At 39.7% G+C, this 23,099-nt stretch overlaps 2 protein-coding genes across 3 annotated transcripts; one reads left to right on the top strand and one right to left on the bottom strand.

Moving 5' to 3' along the window:
* Positions 1 to 3,392: 3,392 nt before the first annotated feature.
* On the top strand, positions 3,393 to 18,405 carry LOC131879857 (aminopeptidase N-like). 2 transcript variants are annotated; one of them, XM_059226312.1, is made up of 14 exons: positions 3,393 to 3,785; positions 13,963 to 14,247; positions 14,410 to 14,795; positions 14,957 to 15,121; positions 15,192 to 15,438; positions 15,592 to 16,079; positions 16,150 to 16,333; positions 16,401 to 16,605; positions 16,674 to 16,948; positions 17,017 to 17,222; positions 17,387 to 17,554; positions 17,627 to 17,770; positions 17,834 to 17,915; positions 17,986 to 18,405. In XM_059226312.1, the coding sequence occupies exons 2-14, from the start codon at positions 14,038 to 14,040 to the stop codon at positions 18,148 to 18,150; spliced, it is 2,925 nt and encodes a 974-aa protein (XP_059082295.1). In that variant the 5' UTR covers positions 3,393 to 3,785; positions 13,963 to 14,037; the 3' UTR covers positions 18,151 to 18,405. The 2 variants fall into 2 exon arrangements, with proteins under 2 accessions (XP_059082295.1, XP_059082304.1); XM_059226321.1 differs by lacking the exon at positions 3,393 to 3,785 and adding an exon at positions 12,986 to 13,123.
* LOC131879869 (aminopeptidase N-like) lies at positions 18,406 to 22,940 on the bottom strand. Its single transcript, XM_059226334.1, has 12 exons — positions 22,304 to 22,940; positions 21,499 to 21,657; positions 21,180 to 21,429; positions 20,627 to 21,114; positions 20,380 to 20,563; positions 20,115 to 20,313; positions 19,780 to 20,054; positions 19,429 to 19,718; positions 19,186 to 19,353; positions 18,967 to 19,110; positions 18,718 to 18,790; positions 18,406 to 18,635 (listed from the first exon to the last, which is right to left on the bottom strand). Exons 1-12 carry the CDS (start codon positions 22,615 to 22,617, stop codon positions 18,468 to 18,470), a joined length of 2,712 nt encoding a protein of 903 aa, XP_059082317.1. The 5' UTR covers positions 22,618 to 22,940; the 3' UTR covers positions 18,406 to 18,467.
* Between the last annotated feature and the right edge of the window lie 159 nt (positions 22,941 to 23,099).

Below are 23,099 nucleotides of genomic sequence, written 5' to 3'. Positions count from 1 at the left end.
AGCGAAATGGAACGCCTAGAGTGACTTGAATGTATTGGTCAGGGAAAACTGAGACAATGGTTAAAGGAGAGGCCAACTTGCCAATCTCGTTAACATCTTTTGATGTAGTTTTTAAGGTAAAAGGTTATTTTCTGCACAGAATCACTGCAGATTGTCAAAAACACTTGTCATTTGAAATGAATTGTCGTTATACAGCGTGAACCCATATTTTTTTTATAAATCTTTGGTTCACAGTGGTTCAAATGGATTTTATATGAAACGAAAATGAGTTCTCAACAAGCAACATAAATGACATATGATATTCAGAATGTAAGTTATTGTTTGTTATTGGTCTATACTCAGGGACGCGCCTCAGGGACAGGCTAGAATAATAACAATAATAGGTAATTAAATGAAAGTAAAATTAAGGGTGAGATCCCTTGATCACCCCATAAACCAGACTGGTTGTTTTAGTTTTGACTAGGAATGGCATGTCTGCATCATGGTTGCTCTACATCTCACTGAGCCACATCTCACAGCTAATACTCTATAAAGGTAACTGAAATATCTAGGATAGTTTCTTGTTGATAAAAACAATAACTCTTGCCATATTTTGTGAGGTGTGCATTTGAGATTGCTTCTGCTATTATAAACATAGTCATTTCTGAATTGCTTTTGATTCCTTTAATTATTGGTTGTAACTTGTTCAGACACATTTGTTGATATATTTTCAAAATTTAAAGAACTTTTGTGAAAAAGTCCCCTTTTTAGCTCACACTGCTGCAGCATTTTCCATATTGTTGATGATTGTTGAGACTCCAAGAAAAGATGTTGTTTTCACGTTGAGTAGAAATTGCAGGAGTTTGCTTTTTCAGATGTGCAAAAGCGCTGAATCAAGGTATTGGAAAAAATCTGGTTAGTTGAATTTTTGCTTGACATACCAACAACATTTTTGTCAGAGCTTAATGATGGTGAATGTGATAGTGATGCGAAAAAAGTCAAAAAGGTTTTTACTTTTTTTCCGCCTTTTTAGGGTTTATTAAACTTTTTGAGGTCTTTTTGCGTTTTCCAGCTTTTTTGCCAGTTTAACACACAGCCTAGTAAATAACTCCCTCAACTTTTCTCATGTATTGATGCCTAATCTCCAAGACCAATTGAACCTGATATTGATGGAAAGCTTCACATGGGCATCAATTACTCTATGCAACTTGCCAACAGTTTTGTTGGGTTGACCAGATTTAGAGGTAGGCTTTTTTATTTGGGAGCTTGTAGGAATCCAATTTTCAAATTAGCTACAAGTTGAGCCTGTTGTGGCCTGTTTAATGTCCAGGGTTTTTTAGTTGGCAATCTAGCTTCTTGTACTTCAAACTCTACATATACGCCACTGAGTGCTTGTTTTCTTACAATGACTTTTTCCAAACTATTTCGCAATTTTTCCCAGTTTTTTTTAAGCAGCTATTTTGCCAAATTTAATCTATTTTTTTGCAGCTATGGTGATGATATTATTGTGACTAGTGGGTCTGACAATATCACACTGTTTGATACCCATTCCCAGCACTTTGAGCTGAATAGGCATTGTAATATTTTTGGCATAATTCCTTGTGAAGGCATTCCAAAATCATGCAACCTCACTAGGAGATTTGAATTGAATTTTGTTCTTTTTTCCTTATTTTCTATTGATTTGAAGGTTTTCTATAGATTAAAAGGGACAAAAACCTAGTAGATTATACTAGTTGCACTTGATGTAACAATTGTTTAGAACTTTCCAAGAGACATTTTTGATACATTAAATTGCATTTTGTTTCACTTTGCAACCTAGTCATGAACAAAACCATGACATCATTCCTCCTTGTCAGCACAGATGAGCTATTTTAGCAATTGCCCAAGTGGCTGAGCATTTGGAGCAGGTCATCGAGGGCCTTGAGATTCAAGAGTCTGTTGATATTTTCTAAATTGATTTTGTTAAGGCCTTTGATAAGTAGATCTTGGCCTTTGACAAAGTAGATTTTGGCCATTTGTTGAAAGGCTTCATGATATTGGGAACCAAAGCAAGGTTCTTGGCCAGCTCAACAGTTTCATTGATGATAGGAAGGAAAAAGTTAAAACCAAAGTGCAGTTTAGTGACTTCCATATTGTTAAGTCAGGTGGTCCCCAGGGCTCCATTTTGGGGCCTTTTCTTTTTCACAATATTCATTGCTGCATTTAAAAGCTTAGGATTACTGACACCATCTTGTCTTATGCTGACAATAAAAAGTTAGTTTCTTGTACAAATGGAGAAGATTAGACTAGTCTTGCAGAGAACCATGATTGAATTTACTCTGGGGTTGTAAAGAATAATGTGGTTGTGAACAGAATGAAATGTTGATAAATGACCTTTGGGTCACTTATCAAATACTCCACCACTAGTTGATAGAGGTAAAGATATTGATCAGGTCTTGTTTATGAAAGATATTCTTCAAAACAATGTCCATCGAAACCATGGAACTTCAATGATCATATCTGTTAGAAGGTGTGTAAGCTTTTCAAATGTGTAGTTGAATCTATCAGACCTTTAGAGCCAGGGATAGTATCACAATGCTAACTCTGTTCAAGTTGATTGTTCAGCTCTGTCTTGAATATGTTTCACCCATTTGAGTCCCAATGAGTTTAGCAGGTTTACAAAAGGTTGAAAAAGACGAAAAGGTCCAAAGATAACTTACCAGGAAAATTGAAAGTATGAGAGAGCTCATTTATTGGAAGAGACTATGAAGGTTGGGATTGTACAGCATTTAAAGAAGGCGCAAAAGGTACCTGATACTATGCATTTCAAGAGTATCCATGAGTTTTGCCTCAATACAGGTTTTAGGGTTAGTTGTAGGGACCATAGAGGCTTAATGCATGTTTTGCCAGTTCCTCCAAGCCCTCAAAAATCCTGGCTAGTTAGAACAATGAAGTCTGCCTCTCCTCTTTCTCAGGCTTCCTCATTGTACAATTTGCTTCCCTCAAATGTTTGTGAGGAGTACGTAAGCATTGTTGATTCGGTAGCATCTTTCAAGTCAGATCTGGGCAAATTTTCCACAAGAATTCCAGATGAAACTTACATTCAAAGACTAAAGCGGTCTGCCAAGTCAAACTCATTGGCAGACCAAATATTATTTAAAGTCTAAATGGTAAAAACTAGACAAAAAGTAATAGTTGTTGTCAATATTTCTAGAGATTACATTCTTTGTAACGTTTAGCAAAGCCTGTGAAAAGCCAAACCTCCAAAGAATATAAATGCCTCTTTGGACCACCGTGTGACCTGCGTTTCCAAAAGTGCAGCTTTCCGTGACGGAGTCCGCGTTACTGAACAGAGCACGGCGTATAAACGAGAACTCGGAGGTAGGTATGTACGAGCGAATGTGTACGTACGAGTGTTGTTGAAACTCCATGGGCTTCGGTATAGGTGTATAAGTATGCCTTAGGTACTTGCTCAACAACTCGAGAATGGGTGCTACAAACGCCGGCGGAACCGATCCTCGAGCACCCCATTCCTGAGGCATCTCCGCTACGACTCCTCTTGCAAGTCCTCTGTTGTTTTTGATGAGGATGATGATGGTGGTGGTGGTGTTGGTGCCGATGAGGGTGATGGAGATCAGGAAGACTGCATCAACCAGTGTGCATCCGAGCTTCAACAGCGATTGACCTGTGTCGACTTGGAAGTTGCACTGGAGAGAGACTATCGATAGACACTTTTGTTCAAGTCTAAAACGTCCTCCAGAGACCCGAGGCGCTTGATTATACTGTTTTTGTTGTTCTTCCCATGGTTCAGGTTATAGACATTGCAGGTAAGAACCGGTTATATTCACGTGAACTTGGTTTACTTTATGTTGACATCCAATAAAATTTGGCGATAAATGATATGGTTTAAATGTATGTGATTGTACAAAAGTTAATTCATCTCGTTCGTGTCAAAACGAGATCATTTTTTCGTAAAAAACAATGCTATCGTCACTAGTCAAATTCCAAATCTTGACGTGTTCATAGATCTCAAGGCAACAATGTGTGTCAGTCGGAATTCTGTTTTGGGACAAAGTGACCTCATCTCCGGTAAATCATTCATCGCTCCAAGCGATTACGAATAATTCAAGAATCCATTAGAGAGGAGTTTTCCGCTATAGACTAGTCATTCACAGGTCATTTGAGGATCGAGGGTGACACAGAATTTCAAAATTGCGCTCTCTTTTACGAGCTCCAAATCGAAATGGCCCTTTTTTAAATTTTATTTCTTAATCATGTTGGTTGTTCAATGCATTTACTTTGAGTGAATTGAAACGGGGTTTGTAGAATACTATCAAAATCATGCGAGCTCGGAGAAAATCTATACTCATATAGATATTTACGAGGAATGTTCCACCAAAATTGGCCAATTTTGATCAAAATAAAGAAAGTGAGCGCGTGGTCATTATTTTTTCGAATCAAGGTACAGGGTAGTGCTGACTTAAAGTTCTTTCATTGTCTCTTGTGAAGAGGGTCTACGAATTTGTTTATTTGTAGAAGTACCAGACACAATTGCGGCCATGGTCAAAAAGTTTGTTTTCAATAAGTAGTTGTACATCAATGCCATTTAGAAAAGGAATAGTTTTTAAAACTAGAATGCACAAACATCGGGGGCGAGTTGCATTCCTTGAGTTATGATGACAACAGCATTTATGATTTGACCACCTTGAACGAATCTGCATTAGGGTTCTGCATTGATCAAGCACATATTTAAATCATGGCTTCAGGGCAATTTTCTGCAATTTCTGGATTTACAATTTGAGTCGATTTGGAATTAGATTTGAGTACTAGTATTAGAAGATATTATAAGGGATTTTTGATGTCTAACTCAAATAACCAAACAACGAAAAAGTCCGTATGTTTCAATTGTAACTAGTCCGAATTCTATTTAACCCTGAAGTGATGTAAAAATGAATATATGGCACTTTAGACGAGACTAAAGAGCCAAGCAAACATTTATCTTATTGATTGGCATTTTTCTTACTTTTTTAGAAGCCGCTTTAGATTTTTTTCTCATTTCATGTGATTTCAACAACTAATACTTTGTGGCTGATTTGCCCAATCACTCCAGTTGGAAAGAAGTTTCTCTCCTCACAAAACTAGTATGTTGAAGACTTTGAAAAAGAGAGAAAAATGTGACCACGTCCCATTCTCGTTAGTTCACCCCTTGCAATCGTGCTAGAATGTTTTTGTCCCTGGCGAGCGAAAGTCGCCGTAAAAAGGAAAAGCTAATTTGGCTATGCTTTGATGTGACACCAGAAATTCAAATGACATTAACCTAGAAAGAAACACACACACACATAGACATAAGCAATGTTTCGTCACTTGACTGACCGACCATTTGATTGAGAAATGTGACCAAAAAGCTGGAAAACATCCCATGTATGTCAACGACCGAGCATGTCTGAGATGTTTTTAGTGTTTCAAAAATTTGGGCGAGGAGAGAAGGTGGATGAAAGAAGTCTCGATTTACACGAAATCGAAAACCTGAAAAAATGGACGTGAGACAGTAGCCAATTCCCCAAATCGACCGAGCTTCTAACAAGTCCTTTTGAAATCTTTTATCATATGTAAGATCAGCCTCTGTCTGAAAACCAACGTGAGATGGCAAGTAAATGATCATTCAATGGTTTTTAGGACCAAGGGCCAGTGGAATAACATTTGCATTCCATTAGACCATTTTATACGGACTGCGAATTCTTTCACTTGAAACATATTGCGGCTTCTAAATTTCAGGGGTTTGAAATGCATTTATTACATTGAATTGGTTTGATTTGTACTATGGAACAAAATTGATCCCAATTGAGATGTCGCACATTAATTCAATATCATAACATTATTTTGTTTAAATCCTCTTTTAGCCACACAGGCACATCATTTATATAATCCTCAAGAATGTTTGTTAAAATTGAAATAAAGTAAAATAGTCGACCACTTTTTTAACACCTCAAGTAGATGACTTCATTCTGATTCACGAATTTTGATTCCAGTATTTGATAGATTGTAGAATCCAAAGAATCTATTCCAATAGGATTAAAAATCATGCCAGGTTTTAAAACTTCCAAACAATCTTTAATTGGATTAAGGCGCAGGTTGAAGTTTAGAACCGTTATCAATCATTTACGCTCTTGGGTATCGAGTTCTTTCCAAAGAACGAGATGGCGAAGAGGGAGGAAGTGCCTCGATCTTTAAGTAGCCTTATTTCATTGAAGTACGACAATGCTTCCTTCTGGGCATTGCATTACATAGACCATGTCCCGTTCTACTCACACCATAGCTAAAGTTAAAAGCGATTGCGCTGCGACAAACTTGATATTTGGAGCTTGTTCAATGTAATGGGGAAGAGGATAAGGATAAAGGAAATTCATGCAATGCCATGTGCGGATTTTTCGGGTCTTGATAAGACCACATCAAGTGCATTTACCCACGTGGTGTGTTTCGCCAAATTGAGAGAACAATGCGTATGCATCCGGAGAATGCTTGACAAGAATATAGTTCATCAAAGTACGCAATTGTGAAACAGTCATGAGAAACTAAAGACGTTGATGTTTTGTAGATGATATTTTTTCAATGAATCTTTATTGCATTGGTTATTAATATTGCCAGATAATTGGAAAGTAAGATAATTCCTATGCAGACCTATGATGTAATTGCAATTGTAATTACAAAGACCCCGGAATCCGAGAATGGCCCCAAACTCACCATGGCAACAAATGATCATGTTCAAGTTTGGTATTAATATAATCTAAATATCAAATGAAATGCTTGTCTCGCAATAGAGATTATAATTACATTAGAGATAGAAATAATTGCACTCAATTACACTTTAGCCCATGCAATTGAGAAATTTAAATTTCAAATGACAAAATGACCACTTTAATGTTTCATTTGAAGCAATTCATGTGAATCTATCACATTGATCTAGATTTGACTGCAATAAAACCTCTTAATTGACCTTTTTAGTTATGTGGTCAATACTGTTCACAAGCTTATTATAAGAAAGAAACGACTTCCGAATTGGCTGGATATTAGAAAAGGGAATGTTGTTAAAACCAAGTATTTGTAAGAAAATTTATTTGAATTCGATGTAGTTATAGTCTTTATAATTCTAAAAGTAATCGACAAAGGTCTGCTTCAATTATGATCATTAATGGGTACAATAACCTCTTACCACGAAAAATAGAGTGGTCCTTATGAATTATATTTTTGTCGCTTAAAAAAATGAAGCGAATTCAAATGATACCGAAAACCTTGGACTGCAAACCAAATCTAGAATAAAGCATGAAAAATATCAAATAAAAGCAAGAATCAACAAATCCAATCTAAAGTTCTTTTGGTGACTTTGACACAGTAGAAACATTATCTCGCCAACAATAAATGTTTCACGTATCAACGGTTTTAGATATTGATATTGCAACGTCATTATGTTTTTTTTTTGTGTCGTGCTCATTATCAGCGTAACTCAAAACACTTTGAAAACGAGGCGCAATTGAAAACAGGATGAGTAGTGAAAGATTGCCATGAAATCCTTTTAAAACATTCCATGATCAAAAAGGTTTTTAACCAATCGAATGCTCGTGAAAAGAAAAAGAACTGTGATATTAAAATAGTTTGCCCACACATTGAAAAGTAATAATTCCAAATGGCCCATGTGCACTATGTTTGCAAAAGGCTGATTCAAAGGACCAACATATAACAAGTCACTCTTGAAAGAAGGTCTCCAGTACTTTTTTCTAGATGTTTTTTTCCCGCCCAAGCTACTTTTCTATGCATATTCTTAAAACATAACAACCAGAGCATATTTCTGAATTGTCGATTTCTGGGTACTAAAGAGAACCATGGCAACCACAAATAAACTCAGACTACTTGAAGAGCTTGCAGGAGGATATAAATGTCAAAAAAATATTTTATTGTGAAATGTAGCAATAAGGCCATTTTCGCCAAAAAACGGTAAAAAGCTGGCTTTGGGTTTTAACCACGCTAATAAGGTTGTCATTACAAGCGCAAACTAGCTTGCGGATACCGTAAAATCTTTCAAAAAACGTAGAATCTACGTACATAAACCTGCAATTTATGAATGTCATTCATTTGCATGTTGTGTCACCCTTCGTCATTACAACGGGTTTCTGTCAAATAGTTATCAGTGTGGTTAACAACAGCTAATTGCCAAATAGCCAATAACTGATTGATTATTTCTTATCGCCAAGTTTGTCTTTTAAAAGTTTACTTCGACAAGGAAATGAAAGCCTGATGTGTGATCAATTTTCACATACATTAATTTCAAACGGTTATATTATCGTTTATTGACTTGCTTCCTCAAGAGCGCCATTTTATATACTTCCAAATGGTCTCTGTATTGATGACAACAAGACCGGATGATGTGTCTTTTGTTGAGCTAAAGAGACCGTAAGACATCAAATGTCTATCAGATCTAGGTACGGCAAACCAGAAGGAATCGACCATCAAATGTCGGAGCAAAGAAACCTTCAAAACTCTGACTTCACCTCTTTATCCGTGAGGACATTTTCAGGGCAAAATACTTGCCCTCAGTTCAATCAGAGTACAACTAGCCGCCACCATTCAGTGAGCGTTGATGACTTTGCTTTGCCACTCAAGCAATTCTTCCTCTTCTCAGAGCTAAAACTCCGCGTGAGGTGTATTGTACATCTAATACGGAAATAACTTGAAAATTACCTCTCAAATGAGCAAATCGCCACCTAACAACGATTTACTTGGCTCCTTCTCCTAAATGCAACATGGCGATTTTAAACTTGGTTTTATGTAGTTCGTGGTGTGAGCCTTGTAGTACCCTGTGAAGGAGTATGAGGGCAATCATTCAGAACAACGAACATGATGGCGATGACCCCGAACAAAAGTGAGTCGACATTTTGCGGTCATAACTCATTGGGAGTCAAATTTGGACTCGTTCTCTAGGTAAATATAGAAATCTAGGGAGAGAAGCGGCACTTGCATAAAGCCAGCGGAACTTTGCTCTCAAGTCATTTTAGTGGTTCGGCAATAAGGGAGAAAGACCAATACATTTCTCCTTCGTTGCTCCCGATCAACTAAAGAAATCAAGAAAGCAATTGGCCCACTGGCTTCTTGAATTTGTCACTTATTTTCTTGAAGCACTTAAGTGTGTTCAAAGTCAAATCATGGAACAGAAATGTGCATTTGGGTTTGTCATGATGATCTACTATTGCTCAATCAGCTGATGACTGGCGTCTCTAATCAATTAACAAGTATACTATATGGTGCAGATTCTTCCAATTGTATTTAAAAAATGGCTTGCTCGCAGTCAAACTCGTGGCGATATTTTGCTGTCCAATTCCATTGTATTTATTATGCTGGCTGTATGCAATTTAAAAAACATCGGAGTTGTCATTTCTCTACTTTGAGCTCTAGGGGGCTTGAGGTGGTGAGGAGAAAGGTAGACGGAGAAAGAGAGAAATTGAGAGGTTACGCATGAATTAGAAAAATGCGTATAAAATGTCGTTTAAAGCAACTTCAAAGCCCAAACCGTTGTCTGTGATCTTAGGCCAACGCTTTGAATGAGAGAAACAGAACGAGCAGAAATATGTCTGTCTTGAACTTCCCCTTCAATTCATGCCAGATTTGCTTTTCGAAAAATAGGTCTGTCCTTGCTCTGTTCTTTTGCGGATATCTTTACTGTTACTGGGAATGTGCTCCTCAGCAGTTTAAGATGAAAAACTCATAATTCTTGTACAACTCCATATTCACATAATACATTATCCATTAAAAAATTAGAGCTGGCAGGTCAGGTTAGTCATTGAATGTAAGGCTGATCTGGAATTTTCGTCAAAAGCTTGTCCCAAGTTTGACTTCAATACTGCCACTGGTTTAACACCTACAAATGCATTTTCTCTATAATATTTGAGAGCAGCAAATTGAACAATGAAGGAGCCGGAGAAAGAAGGGAGAGGAGGACTTCATTGTTCAAACTAACAAGGATTCGCGAGGGCTTGTGGGTGCTCTAAAACGCACATTATGCCTCTAGGGTTGCCACAATTGACCCTTAAACCCTTAATTGGACATGTTTCATGCATGCTGTTGAAGACATACAAGCATCAAATACCTTTCATACCTTCTTTGAATACTGTTGAGTCCTAACCTTTCTAATCTCTCCCAATACGAGAGCTCTCTCATATCTTTAATGTTTCTGGTGTTGGTTAGCGCAGATTCCTAGCATGAGAGAGGTCCCCAGTTCAATTCTCCTCCCCAACCTCTTACAAGGAATCTCTTAGATGCTAAACCACATCCACAGGCGGAGAACCACTCGGATACCGGGCATGACATTGCCTATCGATATCGGAAGTAAATTGGACGATGGAAAGGCTAACTTCACTGACCGGGCGAGATTCGTCCCTCCGACACTAGCACCTCAAATGTAAAAAAAAACACAAATTGGAGCCAAAGTAGTCGAAGCATGTACAAGCTGTGGTTGAACAATCAACATGTACAGAGTTAGCATCGTGATACTGTCAATGTACTTAAACGTGCGATATAGCCAACGTCTTCAACGCCAATATCCAAAGGTCTAGGCCATATTTATCTCAGCAAGCCAAGACTAGATTTGATCTAGGGCCTCTACCCGGCAATTGGAATCTTGACCATTCCTACCACAAGCAAATTTCACATCCTCCTACTTATGTCAAGTTGGAAGTCCGGCCAAAACTCTGAGTCTTTTTCCAGAAGATAATGATCAGATGAGAAAGTCCGATAGCTATAATCAAAGCCTGGTAACATTCATAAAGATTTATTTGTAAACTCGTTTCATATCGTCAAAAATTTAAGCAGCAGAAAATTCGAAATTGATGTTGCAGGTCCCTCAACTTTGACCCTCAACTCTTCAACTTCCCTCATATCAAGATTTTGAGGTGGCGCCCAAATTTGGTCAAGTTTGTTTATTTAGCCAGATCCTTGTAATGTGCTCATTTTGATATAAAATGACCGGTTCAGGACAAAATACATTTACGCAATTCAAATTAAAAGAGTTCTCAAATTTTCAATTTCTTTGGCAACCCTGGAAGAAACTGTTTCCTGGCAGATGTAAGACAACAAATATGAATGCACCGTCAATTTGGGTCCTTCAAGCAACAATTGTTAGAGTACTGCCCGTCTCAATTCACTTTGTGACCTCCCTGCTTGCCTTTTTATAACAGTTGAAGTTATCTATCTCGAAATTTATTCCACTAACGGATTACAAGAAGGCCGGATTTCCTACTTTGGCTGAGTTGTGATGGAATGTAAACGCCAATTTCAACGTTAAATTTAAATTGTAAGCGTCGAAAAAGGGGAATGATTGCTAGAAAAAAAACGTTTTTGGGCCTTTGATTACATCAAACTTGTTTGATCTCAAATTAAACTAGAAGTATACACGTACCTTTGGCTCAAGACAAGAAATTGCGCAATTGTCTACGTAATACATGATAAAAGAAACGATTGGGTTGCTTTGATTTCTCTTCTACTTTCGATTGATTTAGAATTAACGGTGTTCGTTTTGAGCCCAAATGACTAAGTATTGGCTAATTATTGTTACTGAGTAATCAAATATCATTTCAAAAGGGGATGTGAGGGAAATAAAACTGAATTAGTTAGTAAGTGATTATCAATATGCTTTGCTATCTTTCACATTTAAATCCCATCTTATTGAGGAATGCTATCATTTGAACGTTGATTTTGTGTTTCTATCTTAAGAATTCATTTATACCTCAAGCCAGACAACTTCTTGATATTCCGTACCGTTTGTGTCCCCCTTTGGCGATTTCAACAATTTATCATCGAGATGATCTCGGATCGTCCAAGCTAGAATTCAAAACCTGTTCTTAAGTCTTCCTGTTGGTTGACCTAACGACTCCCAATCGTGCATCATGGGTAAGGAGGGGCAAAACGTGCAAACAGCAAAGCCCTTTTTAGACAAAAGGAACGAAAACATTAAGCTTGAAAGTCCAAAAAATGTCAAAAGCGTAACAAAAGGTGTTGTAACAAGAAAGCATATTCAAATATATTTTCCAAAGTAGTACCAATTTGAAAATCGCTCTGTTAAAAAGCCTCAGTTTGGGACAAAATTAGCAAAATGTTTAGGTCTTTATTTAGGTCTGGGAATGGTTTCCCTTGCTTTTTTTTCCTTTTTTTTCAGCGGCAGAACTGCACTATGAATCTAATTGAAGAAGAAATGAAATTTTTTTTTTTCGGGAAGAGAAGTTAGTTATAGCACCATTGGTGCGTTTTCAATCATGGGGTGACCTACTCTTGGCTCTCAAAATGTCATGATTGACGTCAATTGTTCAAAATTTAGCTTTTCACACAAATATTTCTGCGGCAGCCTTTAATTTAAAACTTTGTAATCAATTCTAACGCCAAAACAACTCTTATTTCAACCGTCAAAACACCGCTTTGGGGCCCAAAACTACAAATGTGCAAAAAGAGGGCTTTAGGGACAAAAATTTAGTTTTGCACAATTTACTCCCCACCCTTTCTCATCGTTGAATGAATCTTCCAAAAATGTGCAGGTCCTTTTACAACATCATTTTCCATGTGATGGCCTCAAAGGACGAGCTTTATGTGTCCCAGCCAAATAAAAATGCATGCTTGGCTTGCCGTTTTCTGTCAAAACATTTGTTCAGTAATTTTAGGGCAGATCCAAATGTTCTCCGCTGGGAAAGAAATCCTTCCACGTTCCTCTGGCGGCCAACAGATCGCTATTACGTACATTGGGCTAGAATTTCATGACACAGAAACGAAGCAGGGCCAGAAACTCTAAACTCTAAAATGTCATCTCAAGGAGTTCGCGAGGTCTTCAAATTTTCAAATTCACCATGCGGACCGGACGAGACATGTCCGTCCGTCCGTCCGTCCGGGTTTTCTTTCGAATTTCAAAAGCTCGCGCCATATTCTCTGTTGGACAAGGATGGCTGTTCAAAGAAAATAAAGCGCACCAACGAGGAGTCATCATTTTTTGAAGACTCATCCAAGTTCTGAGGCTAAAACCCAAAACTGTGAGAGAGAAGTGAGACGACTTGAGACGTGACATTTGTCAATTTGGTTGCTGGCATAAGTTGATGATTGTCCTGAGAGTGAAACTTGAACCGAATTGCTGTTATTGGTGAGGAGAAGAACCGCCTCGAATTTCTTCCAACTGAATTTGTTGGGCTGATTTGGAAGAGAAGATTTGATCAAGATCTACCTTGAACTGAGATTGCCCCAAAGAAGAAGCAGATTTGATCAGATAAATGGAATCCTCTTGACCGAGAAAAGTTGGACCAATCACTTATGACAGAAGCTTATTTTGCTTTTAAAAATGGCTTGGAAAGAACCCAAACTATGTAATAACTAGTTTTAGGAAAATCCCGATTCATTTTAACTTGATATGTCAAATTTGGTTGAGCGACCGCAATCACTTTTCATTCACATAGATAGAAGAAAGTGCTGACAAAGAATGTACACAAATTGTTACTTGTGATCTTATTGGGCTCGTTATCTTTACAGTCAATGGTCAAGGTAACTCCCATAGAAGTTTGGTATAATCAATGGTATAATCTGCCCCGTCCCAAATTTGAATCATTACAAAGTACATTGACGAAAATAAATGTTCATTGTGGATTTATAGCTACTATCGTGTTCAAAAGACTCTCTTGCGAGCTGATTGAAAACTTACATCTTTATTTTGGAGGAGATCTACATGAATTGATAATCTAGTCTTGGTCAGCATGGTAAAATATTGTTACCTGAAGATGAAAAACTAAGATTGAAATTGTGACAGCACAGATGGACTATTGTTTTTTTCTATTCTTTTTTTTAATGGTAAAGACAAGGACACCGATATTTTAAGACAGGAATTCAAATTTCACAAAAAAACCTCAATTTTTCAAAATTTTGTTTAGTTTGCAATGTTATCTAAAGTAACAAAAACCAATGCTATAAAACCCTCTTTTAACCTTTTAGTCTCAACTCTATAGCCCACCTGAAATTACCCCAAGGGCGTGTTTTCATCGTCTGGGCACCCAATCTACGTGAGTCATGGGCACGGGTGTGGACATGGCACAATCGGATGGGAAGACCATGCATATTCCCAAAAAGATATGCTGGACCTTGGCTCTGTTGGCTTTGTTGGCCTGCCTGGCTGTGGGTCTTATTGTTTACTTCGTGGGTGTGAGTGGAGACTGTGTACCCATTATTACAAATGAGGCTCAAAATGGCAAACCAGGAGCATCAGATATCACACCAAAGGTACGTAGATGCGGAAAGTTTATTACGGCATTTCTCTCACTTCCTTTGAACTTGCCCCGTAGTTCAACAGGACGTGCCCATTTCTCGTTTCTTCCCTAATGTTTCTTGATGACTCAGTTTGAGATTTATTTATCTACTTGCTTGTTCCCGCTTTGTCCCAAGGTGACTGATGTCCGACTGCCACTCCATCTTATCCCTGTGAAGTACAAGGTGCAATTGGTGCCATTCATCATTCCCGATAATTACACCATCAAAGGCTATACGGAGATCAGCATGCATTGTGAGAAAGCCGCTTCTAATGTGACCGTTCATATCAAAGACCTGGACTTGGATGAAGATTCAATTCGTTTGGAAGACGACCGAGGTCAATCATTGAAAATATCTGAGCACACTTATGACGAGGAGAGGGAATTTTATATTGCACAGTTGCCCGCCGATCTTGAGCCACGACGAAATTATACGCTCAAGATTCATTTCGTGGCCAAACTTGACGCCAGTTTAAAGGGCTTCTATCGCAGTACATATCAAGACAATCTAGGAAACGATGTGTAAGTAAAATATAAACTTGAAATTCTTTTTTGAAACCATTTTCTGGTTGCTTACAAAGGTAGAGGTAATCATATGCTATCTTCGGGTCAAGGTGGCACCGACCTTACTTGACGTTAAGTCTAAGGAGGTCTGTAGTGTAACGAGAGCGTTAATTTTTCAGTGTGATTGCAACTACTCAATTTCAAGCCACGGATGCCCGAAAAGCCTTCCCTTGCTTTGATGAACCCGCTCTGAAGGCCAAGTTTGAAATTAGTCTGGGTAGGACGCGAAAGCATTCTTCAATATCGAATATGCCCATCAAAGCCGATGGTTTGGGAGTACCTATGTAAGGATCTGGAAGAATTCATACCTTGAGGAAAGTAAATAGTATTATTATACTTTTTGTCCATGATCAGGGATGGGACGGACGAGTACGTTTGGGATCACTACGAAGAGTCCGTACCAATGTCCACCTATTTGTTAGCTTTTGTGGTGAGCGACTTCGAATACGAAACATCGGCTCCAACTGGAAATAACGTGAGGTTCCGCATCTGGGCTCGTAAGAATGCCCTGGACCAAATTGCTTATGCGAAGAGCATTGGGGCCAACATCTTGAAATTCTTTGAGGATTACTTCGATGAGCCTTACCCATTGCCAAAGCAGGTGAGCAGATTGAATTGTTCATCATTATTCAGTTCAGCCACCCGGAATCCAACCGTGTCCATACATTGATAATGAGAATGATCTAATTGGCATTTTCTGCTTCAAGGTGTGATGCAGTTTAATCTCAAAAAAAAACAAATGTTATTTATTTAGGACATGATCGCCATTCCGGATTTCGGTGCTGGTGCCATGGAAAATTGGGGCTTGATCACTTACCGAGAGACTGCTCTTTTATACAAACCCGGGGTTTCTGCCTTAAATTATAAACAGAGAATAGCAGTGGTGGTGAGCCATGAATTGGCCCACCAATGGTTTGGTAATCTGGTCACGCCCTCGTGGTGGACTGATTTGTGGCTGAACGAAGGTTTCGCCTCCTACGTAGAATACATTGGCGTTGATGCAGTTGAACCTGGAATGAAGATCCTGGAGCAATTTATCACGAGTGAACTTCAATCCGTAATGCGAATCGACGCCTTGACCTCTTCCCATCCCATTTCCATCACAGTCAAGCATCCTGATGAAGTAGCCGAAATCTTTGACCGCATTTCCTATTCCAAAGGAGCCACAATCATTCGAATGATGGATCACTTCCTGACTACAGACACTTTTCGGAGAGGATTATCCAACTACCTCAAGGCCAAGTGAGCGGCAGAACCAGTCACTCGTCCCGAGGAACTTGTGAATAATGACCAAATATTGCCCGATTTACAGGCGATTTCAAGCTGCCGAGCAAGACGATCTTTGGCAATTCCTGACTGAGCAGGCACATAAGGACAATAAGCTCGCAAGGGACGTGACGGTCAAGGACATCATGGACACTTGGACCCTTCAAATGGGGTTTCCTGTGGTCAATGTGGAACGTAACTACAACACCAACACAGCCAGTGTTTCACAGGTGTGAGCACTTTCGGGTTTGTCAGACCCCTGATGTGCAGGTGTTGAAGCCTTTTCTTCTGTATTAGGAACGCTTTTTGAATGGAAATGAGGACGAGGAGACCAACGATGGTCACGATTATCAATGGTGGGTCCCTTTGACCTTCACGGGAGTAGATCAATCGTTTGAAGACACTTTCCCTAAAACGTGGCTTAAACCCAAAGACAAAGCGATCAAAGTCACAGGGATGCCGGATCGAACAACGGCTGTCATATTTAATGTTCAAGAATCTAGTAGGGAATCATTGAAAGCTCTGCAAAGAATACCGCCCTTATTAACTGACATACTCTAATTCATTTAGGTTATTACCGTGTGAATTACGACATTAAGAATTGGCAACTCATTATTGACCAACTCAATACGGACCACACTCTGATCCACGTGAATAATCGCGCCCAAATCATTGACGATGCCTTCAATTTGGCTCGGGCGGGACGTTTGAATTACACTATCGCATTGGGCGTGACACAATATCTGAGCCGAGAAATCGAGTTTATTCCGTGGAAGGCGGCATTATACGGATTTGGGTACATTGACACCATGCTTGAGCGGACACCAGCGTACGGGGAATTCCAGGTAAGTTGCGGACTAGAAAATGATTGCTCACAAGTACTAATCTTTATGTCTAACCATTTCATTTTTAGCGTTATATGAAGACATTAATTCATCCCTTGTACAATCGTCTGGGCTTTCAACCCAAATCTTCGGACTCTCATCTGGAAGTGAGTCTAAGGGCAAGTACAATTTCTTGGGCATGCTCAGTGGGAATTCAAGAGTGCAAAGAAAAGGCCAAGGTGGAATACAAGCGATGGATGGACATGATTAATCCCGACGCCCCCGGCGCCAACCCGTGAGTGTAATTCTGATAACTTGGCGATAATTCATCTTGATTATCCTTGGTCACTAATCTGATTATTCAAAAGAAATCTTCGGATCTCTTTGTTATTCGTTATCTTGACACTCAACCTCATTATTCTTACTAAAGGCTCATCTTCTTTTGTCTCTCATCTTTAGGATAAACGTGGACCAAAAACGACCCGTATATTGTAGCGCCATTGCTCAAGGCGGTGAGGAAGAGTGGGACTTTGGGTGGCAACGCTATCTGAATAGCAATGTGGGTAGCGAAAAGTCCACCATTCTTGCGGGTTTATCGTGCAGCAAAAAGCTCTGGATTTTGAACAGGTAACAAGACGACTTGTTCACATGCTTCGACGGGTCAGTGTCATTTGCTATGGTTCTAAATTATTCCTACAGATACCTCAACATGTCCTTGACAGAGGGGTCCGGAATCCGAAGTCAGGATGGCCGAAGTGTGGTCTCGAATATCGCATCCAATAATGTAGGCAGAGACATCACTTTTGACTTTATTCGTGAGAAGTGGGACGTTGTCCTGGATTAGTAAGTCTGCTTAGTGTGTTTGAGATACTTGAAAGTGGTTTTAACTTAGGTGTTTATTTTCAGCTATGCCGGCAGCTCATTTGCCATATCTGGTCTTCTCAAGAACGTGCTCAAAGATAGAAATACCCAATTCGACATTGATGAGGTAACACAAACATGACTTCAACTTAGTGCATTTCATTGATATTTATGTCTTTTTTCATTGTATTTTTCAGATTGTTCAATTCCAAGAAAACCAAGAGGGCAAGCTGAGCACTGGTCAGCGGGAAGTCAAGCAGGCCATTGAGAAAGGCCAAAATAATATTCAATGGATGAAGGCCAATTACTTGACTATATATGATTACTTGAAAGCGAGGAATACCGAAGGCAGGAAGTTTTAGACGACTGCGTCTTGTCTAGTCGTGCTAGTCTTTGCACAATCAATGGTTGTCTTCCTATACTTTTCACATGAAACCGAATGCAATAATAGAAACTACTATGTTCAAGTAAATGAAACCTGTTGCTGTTGAGAACAATAATATTCGATTTGGTAATTCTTACACTCTCGCGGTGAAAAAGTTTTTATTCACGTTTTCGAGGAAAAAATAAACTTGAACCCAATTATGTTTTGTAATAAACCCTTTTCAAAACACGAATCATTTGCTGATTGATTTTATTGCTGAATTTGAAAATGAAAAAAAAAAAAAACACGTCGCATTCATGTGGTGAAAGCTTGGATTTGGTTTTGTTGTGATAACCAATCAGTGATGTAGTAGTAATGGGTGTCCATCCAATGGACATTGGCTTCCGTAGTTTCTAGTGCTTGTTCCACAGCACGTTGTCCAGCTCCAAATTCGCCTTCATGCATCTTCACAAAAGCCCTCAGCTATGTTCAAACGTAACAAAATGTTATCCTTACTGTTTACCTAAGCACAGCTCGATCGCCAAACGGCTCGCAAGTCACATACCTCATCCAGTTCTAATTGCGTATTCCGGCCACCTAACACCGATCCCAATGCTCGTTCAAATCTCCCGCCTAAGCTGAAATTTCGAAGAAAATTTGAGTGAAAAGCGTTGCGTCCTTTAAGCGGTTCAAGGTCATTCTTTCATCCAAATTGACCTCCCAATATCTTATAGGTTGCGTGATTCTACCGCCTTTTTATTGTCCGTTTTTAGTTGACTGAGAGGGTCTAAGATCTCTCGTAATTTTAACTTACTAATCCTTGAGATGGTTCCAATGAGAGCGTACGAAATCGAAGGTCAAGTCACGGCCGTGAACGTTTCGTGCCACATTGGAAATGACCAAAGTGGCGTCTTGTTTCCTAATCCCTGATTGGGGGTTGACTGACATGTTCAAATATCTGAAAAGAGGGTCAGTGTTACATTGTACATCACGTGTCAGTCTGTATAGATTTGAATTTGAGGATTGGTGGTACTTGTTCAAGATCCAAATCTCTTTGGTGCACGCCAGGATCCGGAGATGATATTGTTTTTGAGCGGCCACATTACTGGCCAAGTAGCTCGCCCAAACCTGGTTCCATTCCTTCTCACCCCCCAAGGCCAATGCGTTGCACATGATGGCCTTCTTCAAATCCATGTCGACCCTTCAAAGAAGGATTGACACAATAAATGTTTGTTTAATGTTTCAAGAAATGAACGAATGCTCATGGTGCATTTACTCGTGAGCCTCTGTAAAATCCATTTCAGCAATCGCTTCTCCGCCCTCTTCTTCTTTGAAATCTTCGTCTGCCGTTTCGATCTCGTTCTCATTGATTCCGTCTTGATCTCGTCCAGATCTTACGTAGACATCGAAGAGTTCTCGTACATTATTGCAACACTCTTCCACTTCTATTGAACAAGCCCAATCGATGATCTCGCTCCGGAGCAATGAATCTTCATGGGCGTTGTGGATCATGCTTCTCAGCCCGTGTTGACGATAAACGGGTCTGGCCGTGTGTTTCATGAATTTCTTGGGGCAGAGTATTCCATGAATTGAAAATATTGAGGTGAAATCAGATGAGGCTCATTACCTGGAACTCTCCATAGGCCGGTGTTCTTTGGAACATGCTTTTCAAATATCTGAAGGACATGGTTGCTGATCTCCAGGGCACCAAACTCTGTTCTTTCCGAAGGTAGCTGATGAGCTTTAAGGGAACCCAGTATTCCAATTCGTCAGCTCTGGCCAAATTGAAGGCATCATCCACAATTTGCGCCCGATTCTCTGTTAGCACCTTCCATGGATGAGTCTCCAGTTGATCGATAAGTAGATTCCAGTTTCTGATGTCGTAGTTGACCCGATAATAACCTGAAGGAAAACGTCTGACAATATGAACAATATTCTAGAGCTAAGAAAATGATTGCAGACCTGTTTGCCGGACATTAAAAACCACAGGTTGGTCGGACTCTGGAAGGTCAAAAACCATTTTCCAATCGTGATCTTGGGATAACCAATGGACATCCGGATGCGCCGGATTTTTCATGTTGTTGCATGATCGATACGTTACTGGGATCCACCATTTGAATGGTGAGCCATTTTGGTGCAATTTGTTTAGAAAGAACCGTTCCTGGAAAGCAGTTCTTTTAAGTTTTTGTCGCATTTTAGCACTTATTGCTGTCAAACTGATACGAACTTGTGAGATATTGGCAGCCCTTCTGGAGTAATCACGTTTGACGTTTAACACTGGGAATCCAGTTTGAAGTGTCCACGTGTCCATAATGGTTTTGATATTCATCGATTCAGGCAAAGTTCCATCAGCGTGGCCTTGTTCCGTTAAGAATCGCCAAAGGTCGTCTTGATCGGCGTTCTTGTACTGTCTGAAACAAAGGCCGAGAAATCAGCTTTTGCATCATTTCGCTTTCAAACGGCCTTATCCTCACAAGTGACGAAGATAGTTGGCCACTCCTTTCCTAAAAGTGTTCTCAGTGAGGAAGTGATCCATCATTCGGATGATCGTGGCTCCTTTCCCATAGGAGATTCTATCAAAAATCTGAGCTATCTCATCGGGATTGGACACCTTCACCGAAACTGGATGGGAGGAAGTTAAAGCGTCCACTCGCATCACGTTCTGGAGTTCGGATGTAATGAACTGTTCCATGACTTTCATGTTCGGTTCCACGGCCTCAACCCCTAAATACTCAACGTATGAGGCGAAACCTTCGTTCAACCACAAATCTGTCCACCATTTAGGGGTAACCAGATTGCCAAACCATTGGTGAGCCAGCTCATGGCTCACAACCAGAGCAATCCTTTGCTTAGCCGATCTTGGCGACACTCCACGCTTGTATAAAAGGGTTGTTTCACGGTAGGTGATTAGTCCCCAATTCTCCATTGCTCCGGCACTGAAATCCGGGATGGCAATCATATCCTGGAAACATCCATTTGCGTGATGTCATATGTACGTAGATCACAGGTTCATATACGCCCTCTTACTTGTTTGGGGAGAGGAAAATCGATGTCAAAGTAATGTTCAAAGTACTGAAGGATTCGAGCACCAATCCCACGAGCATAATCCGTTTGATCCAAAGCGTTCTTCCTAGCCCAGATTCGAAACGTGACGTTATTCTGTCGAAGTTCGCTCTCGTTGAATTCAAAATCGCTGATCACGAAGGCAACGAGGTAAGTGGACATGGGAACGGATTCCTCGAATTGGTCGTAAATGTAACCAGGTAAATCGGAAGAGCTGAAAAGTAGTCGGAGTAGGACCGCAAGATTTATGGTTTCAGAACAGAAATGAATTGCAGAGACGTACTAGCGAATCGGATTCTGGATCTTGGGCATATTGGAAATGGCGTGCATCCCCGCTGTTCGGCCGATCCGAATGTTGAACTTGGCCTTCATTTGAGGCTCATCAAAGCAGGGAAAAGCTTTTCTGGCATGAGTTGGCTCGAACTGAGTCGTCGCCAGGGTTCTGGAAAGAGACACATGGATCTTACTAATAAGTAATATATTGACGATAGTCATGTGTTGATGGTCTTTTTCGAAAAAAAAAACGAAGTAAAGAAGGGTTTGAACCATCATTATTGAAAAGAACATCTACCAGCTAGCTTGAGCCTTTAAGTATGGATATGTAGTTTTACAGAAGCAAATGCCATGATGAGTCAACTCATTGGCTTCTCGTATGTTGAATGAGGTTTTTGTAACTGCAATTGAAGGATCGAGAACGGCACCTTTTCAACATCAAATCGCATTTTTTAAGCAGCAAAAATGACTGTGGACATGGAGAGAGAGAGGAAATTAGGCTAGCATTTCAAAATCTGTCCATGCCTGTTTTTATGTTGAAGGGATAAAGTTACGCCTTTGAAGTTATTGAAATCTCTTTTGAGCTCCTTCCTCGTTCAAACTGTTTTATGGTTTAAAGCACATCATACATTTTTCTTAAGTAGCTAATGAATATGGAATCAAGAGCAGACTTGTGTTCCGCTTGGTTCCCAGGTTTCACATATTATACCGTGATATGATCGTGATTTTATTTTGTCACATTTCCTTTCAAAGCAACAATGCACCATCTGATTTTGGTTAAGATGCACTCTTGAACCAAAACTACCAGCACTCACCTGATTGTTCCATCATCTGCCAGATATTGACTTCTATAAAACCCATGGAGTCCATCGCTTAATTTAGAGATAAACCTCATTCTGATGACATGTTGCTCGCCTATCTTGAGTGGTTCTTGCAGATGAATGACGAAAAAATCAAGCTCTTCAACCAACTCGATCCGATCAATAGGATATTTGTACCCAAGCACTTGTCCAACCACCACCTCTTTCACCAAAATGTCTTTCGTATGCAAAGTCACATTGGTGGATGATTCCAAGACATCCACGACAATAGAGATGTATCCCGAAACGGTGAAGTTGCCCGGAATCATGAATGGTGTCAGACTGATCTGATAGTTAACTGGTTTTAGGTGCGTTGGAAGGCGAACATTGTTCAAATCCGTGGCGAAAACCTAAGAAAAGGGCTATATTAAGGGAATCTAAAATTACTTTTACTGCGTTCAACTTACTCGGCGTGCTTGCCAAACACTCAAAATAGTAAGGAACAAACTCCACATGATCTTACTGCGTTGACCACACCATAGAAACTGACCGTTCTGTTTAGAGCTGACCTGCCCGGTGTGCTCCACAGAGGGTGAAAGGGGGAACAAAGAAAGTGGCTTTGGTTAAAAATAGCCCCAACTACGCAATACAAATTACTGAAAGTCTACTATAGCATTTCCATTATCAGAGCCATGGTGTCAACGTGTCAACTGGGTATGATTGAACATAAGAAATGTTGAATTGGTAAAGAATCGGGCACTTCACATCATGTTGGTTTTTGTTTCTGAGAAGATCGACCGTGCATGCATAT

This window comes from Tigriopus californicus, chromosome 1 (assembly GCF_007210705.1).
Source record: "Tigriopus californicus strain San Diego chromosome 1, Tcal_SD_v2.1, whole genome shotgun sequence".
Classification (NCBI taxonomy): domain Eukaryota; kingdom Metazoa; phylum Arthropoda; class Copepoda; order Harpacticoida; family Harpacticidae; genus Tigriopus; species Tigriopus californicus.
This window is presented reverse-complemented; position numbering and strand designations above follow the sequence as displayed.

What these genes read in the sequence shown, in the direction of transcription:
- LOC131879869 (XM_059226334.1), bottom strand. Translation starts at nt 22,617, where the DNA reads ATGATTCCGGGCAACTTCACCGTTTCGGGATACATCTCTATTGTCGTG. An exon ending in ATTTTCCTCTCCCCAAACAA is followed by an intron (nt 21,115 to 21,179) that starts GTAAGAGGGCGT and finishes GGATGTTTCCAG; the next exon opens with GATATGATTGCCATCCCGGA. An exon ending in CGCAATTAGAACTGGATGAG is followed by an intron (nt 18,636 to 18,717) that starts GTATGTGACTTG and finishes GTTTGAACATAG; the next exon opens with CTGAGGGCTTTTGTGAAGAT.
- LOC131879857 (XM_059226312.1), top strand. Translation starts at nt 14,038, where the DNA reads ATGGGCACGGGTGTGGACATGGCACAATCGGATGGGAAGACCATGCAT. An exon ending in GACGCCCCCGGCGCCAACCC is followed by an intron (nt 17,223 to 17,386) that starts GTGAGTGTAATT and finishes TCTCATCTTTAG; the next exon opens with GATAAACGTGGACCAAAAAC. An exon ending in AAGCTCTGGATTTTGAACAG is followed by an intron (nt 17,555 to 17,626) that starts GTAACAAGACGA and finishes TTATTCCTACAG; the next exon opens with ATACCTCAACATGTCCTTGA.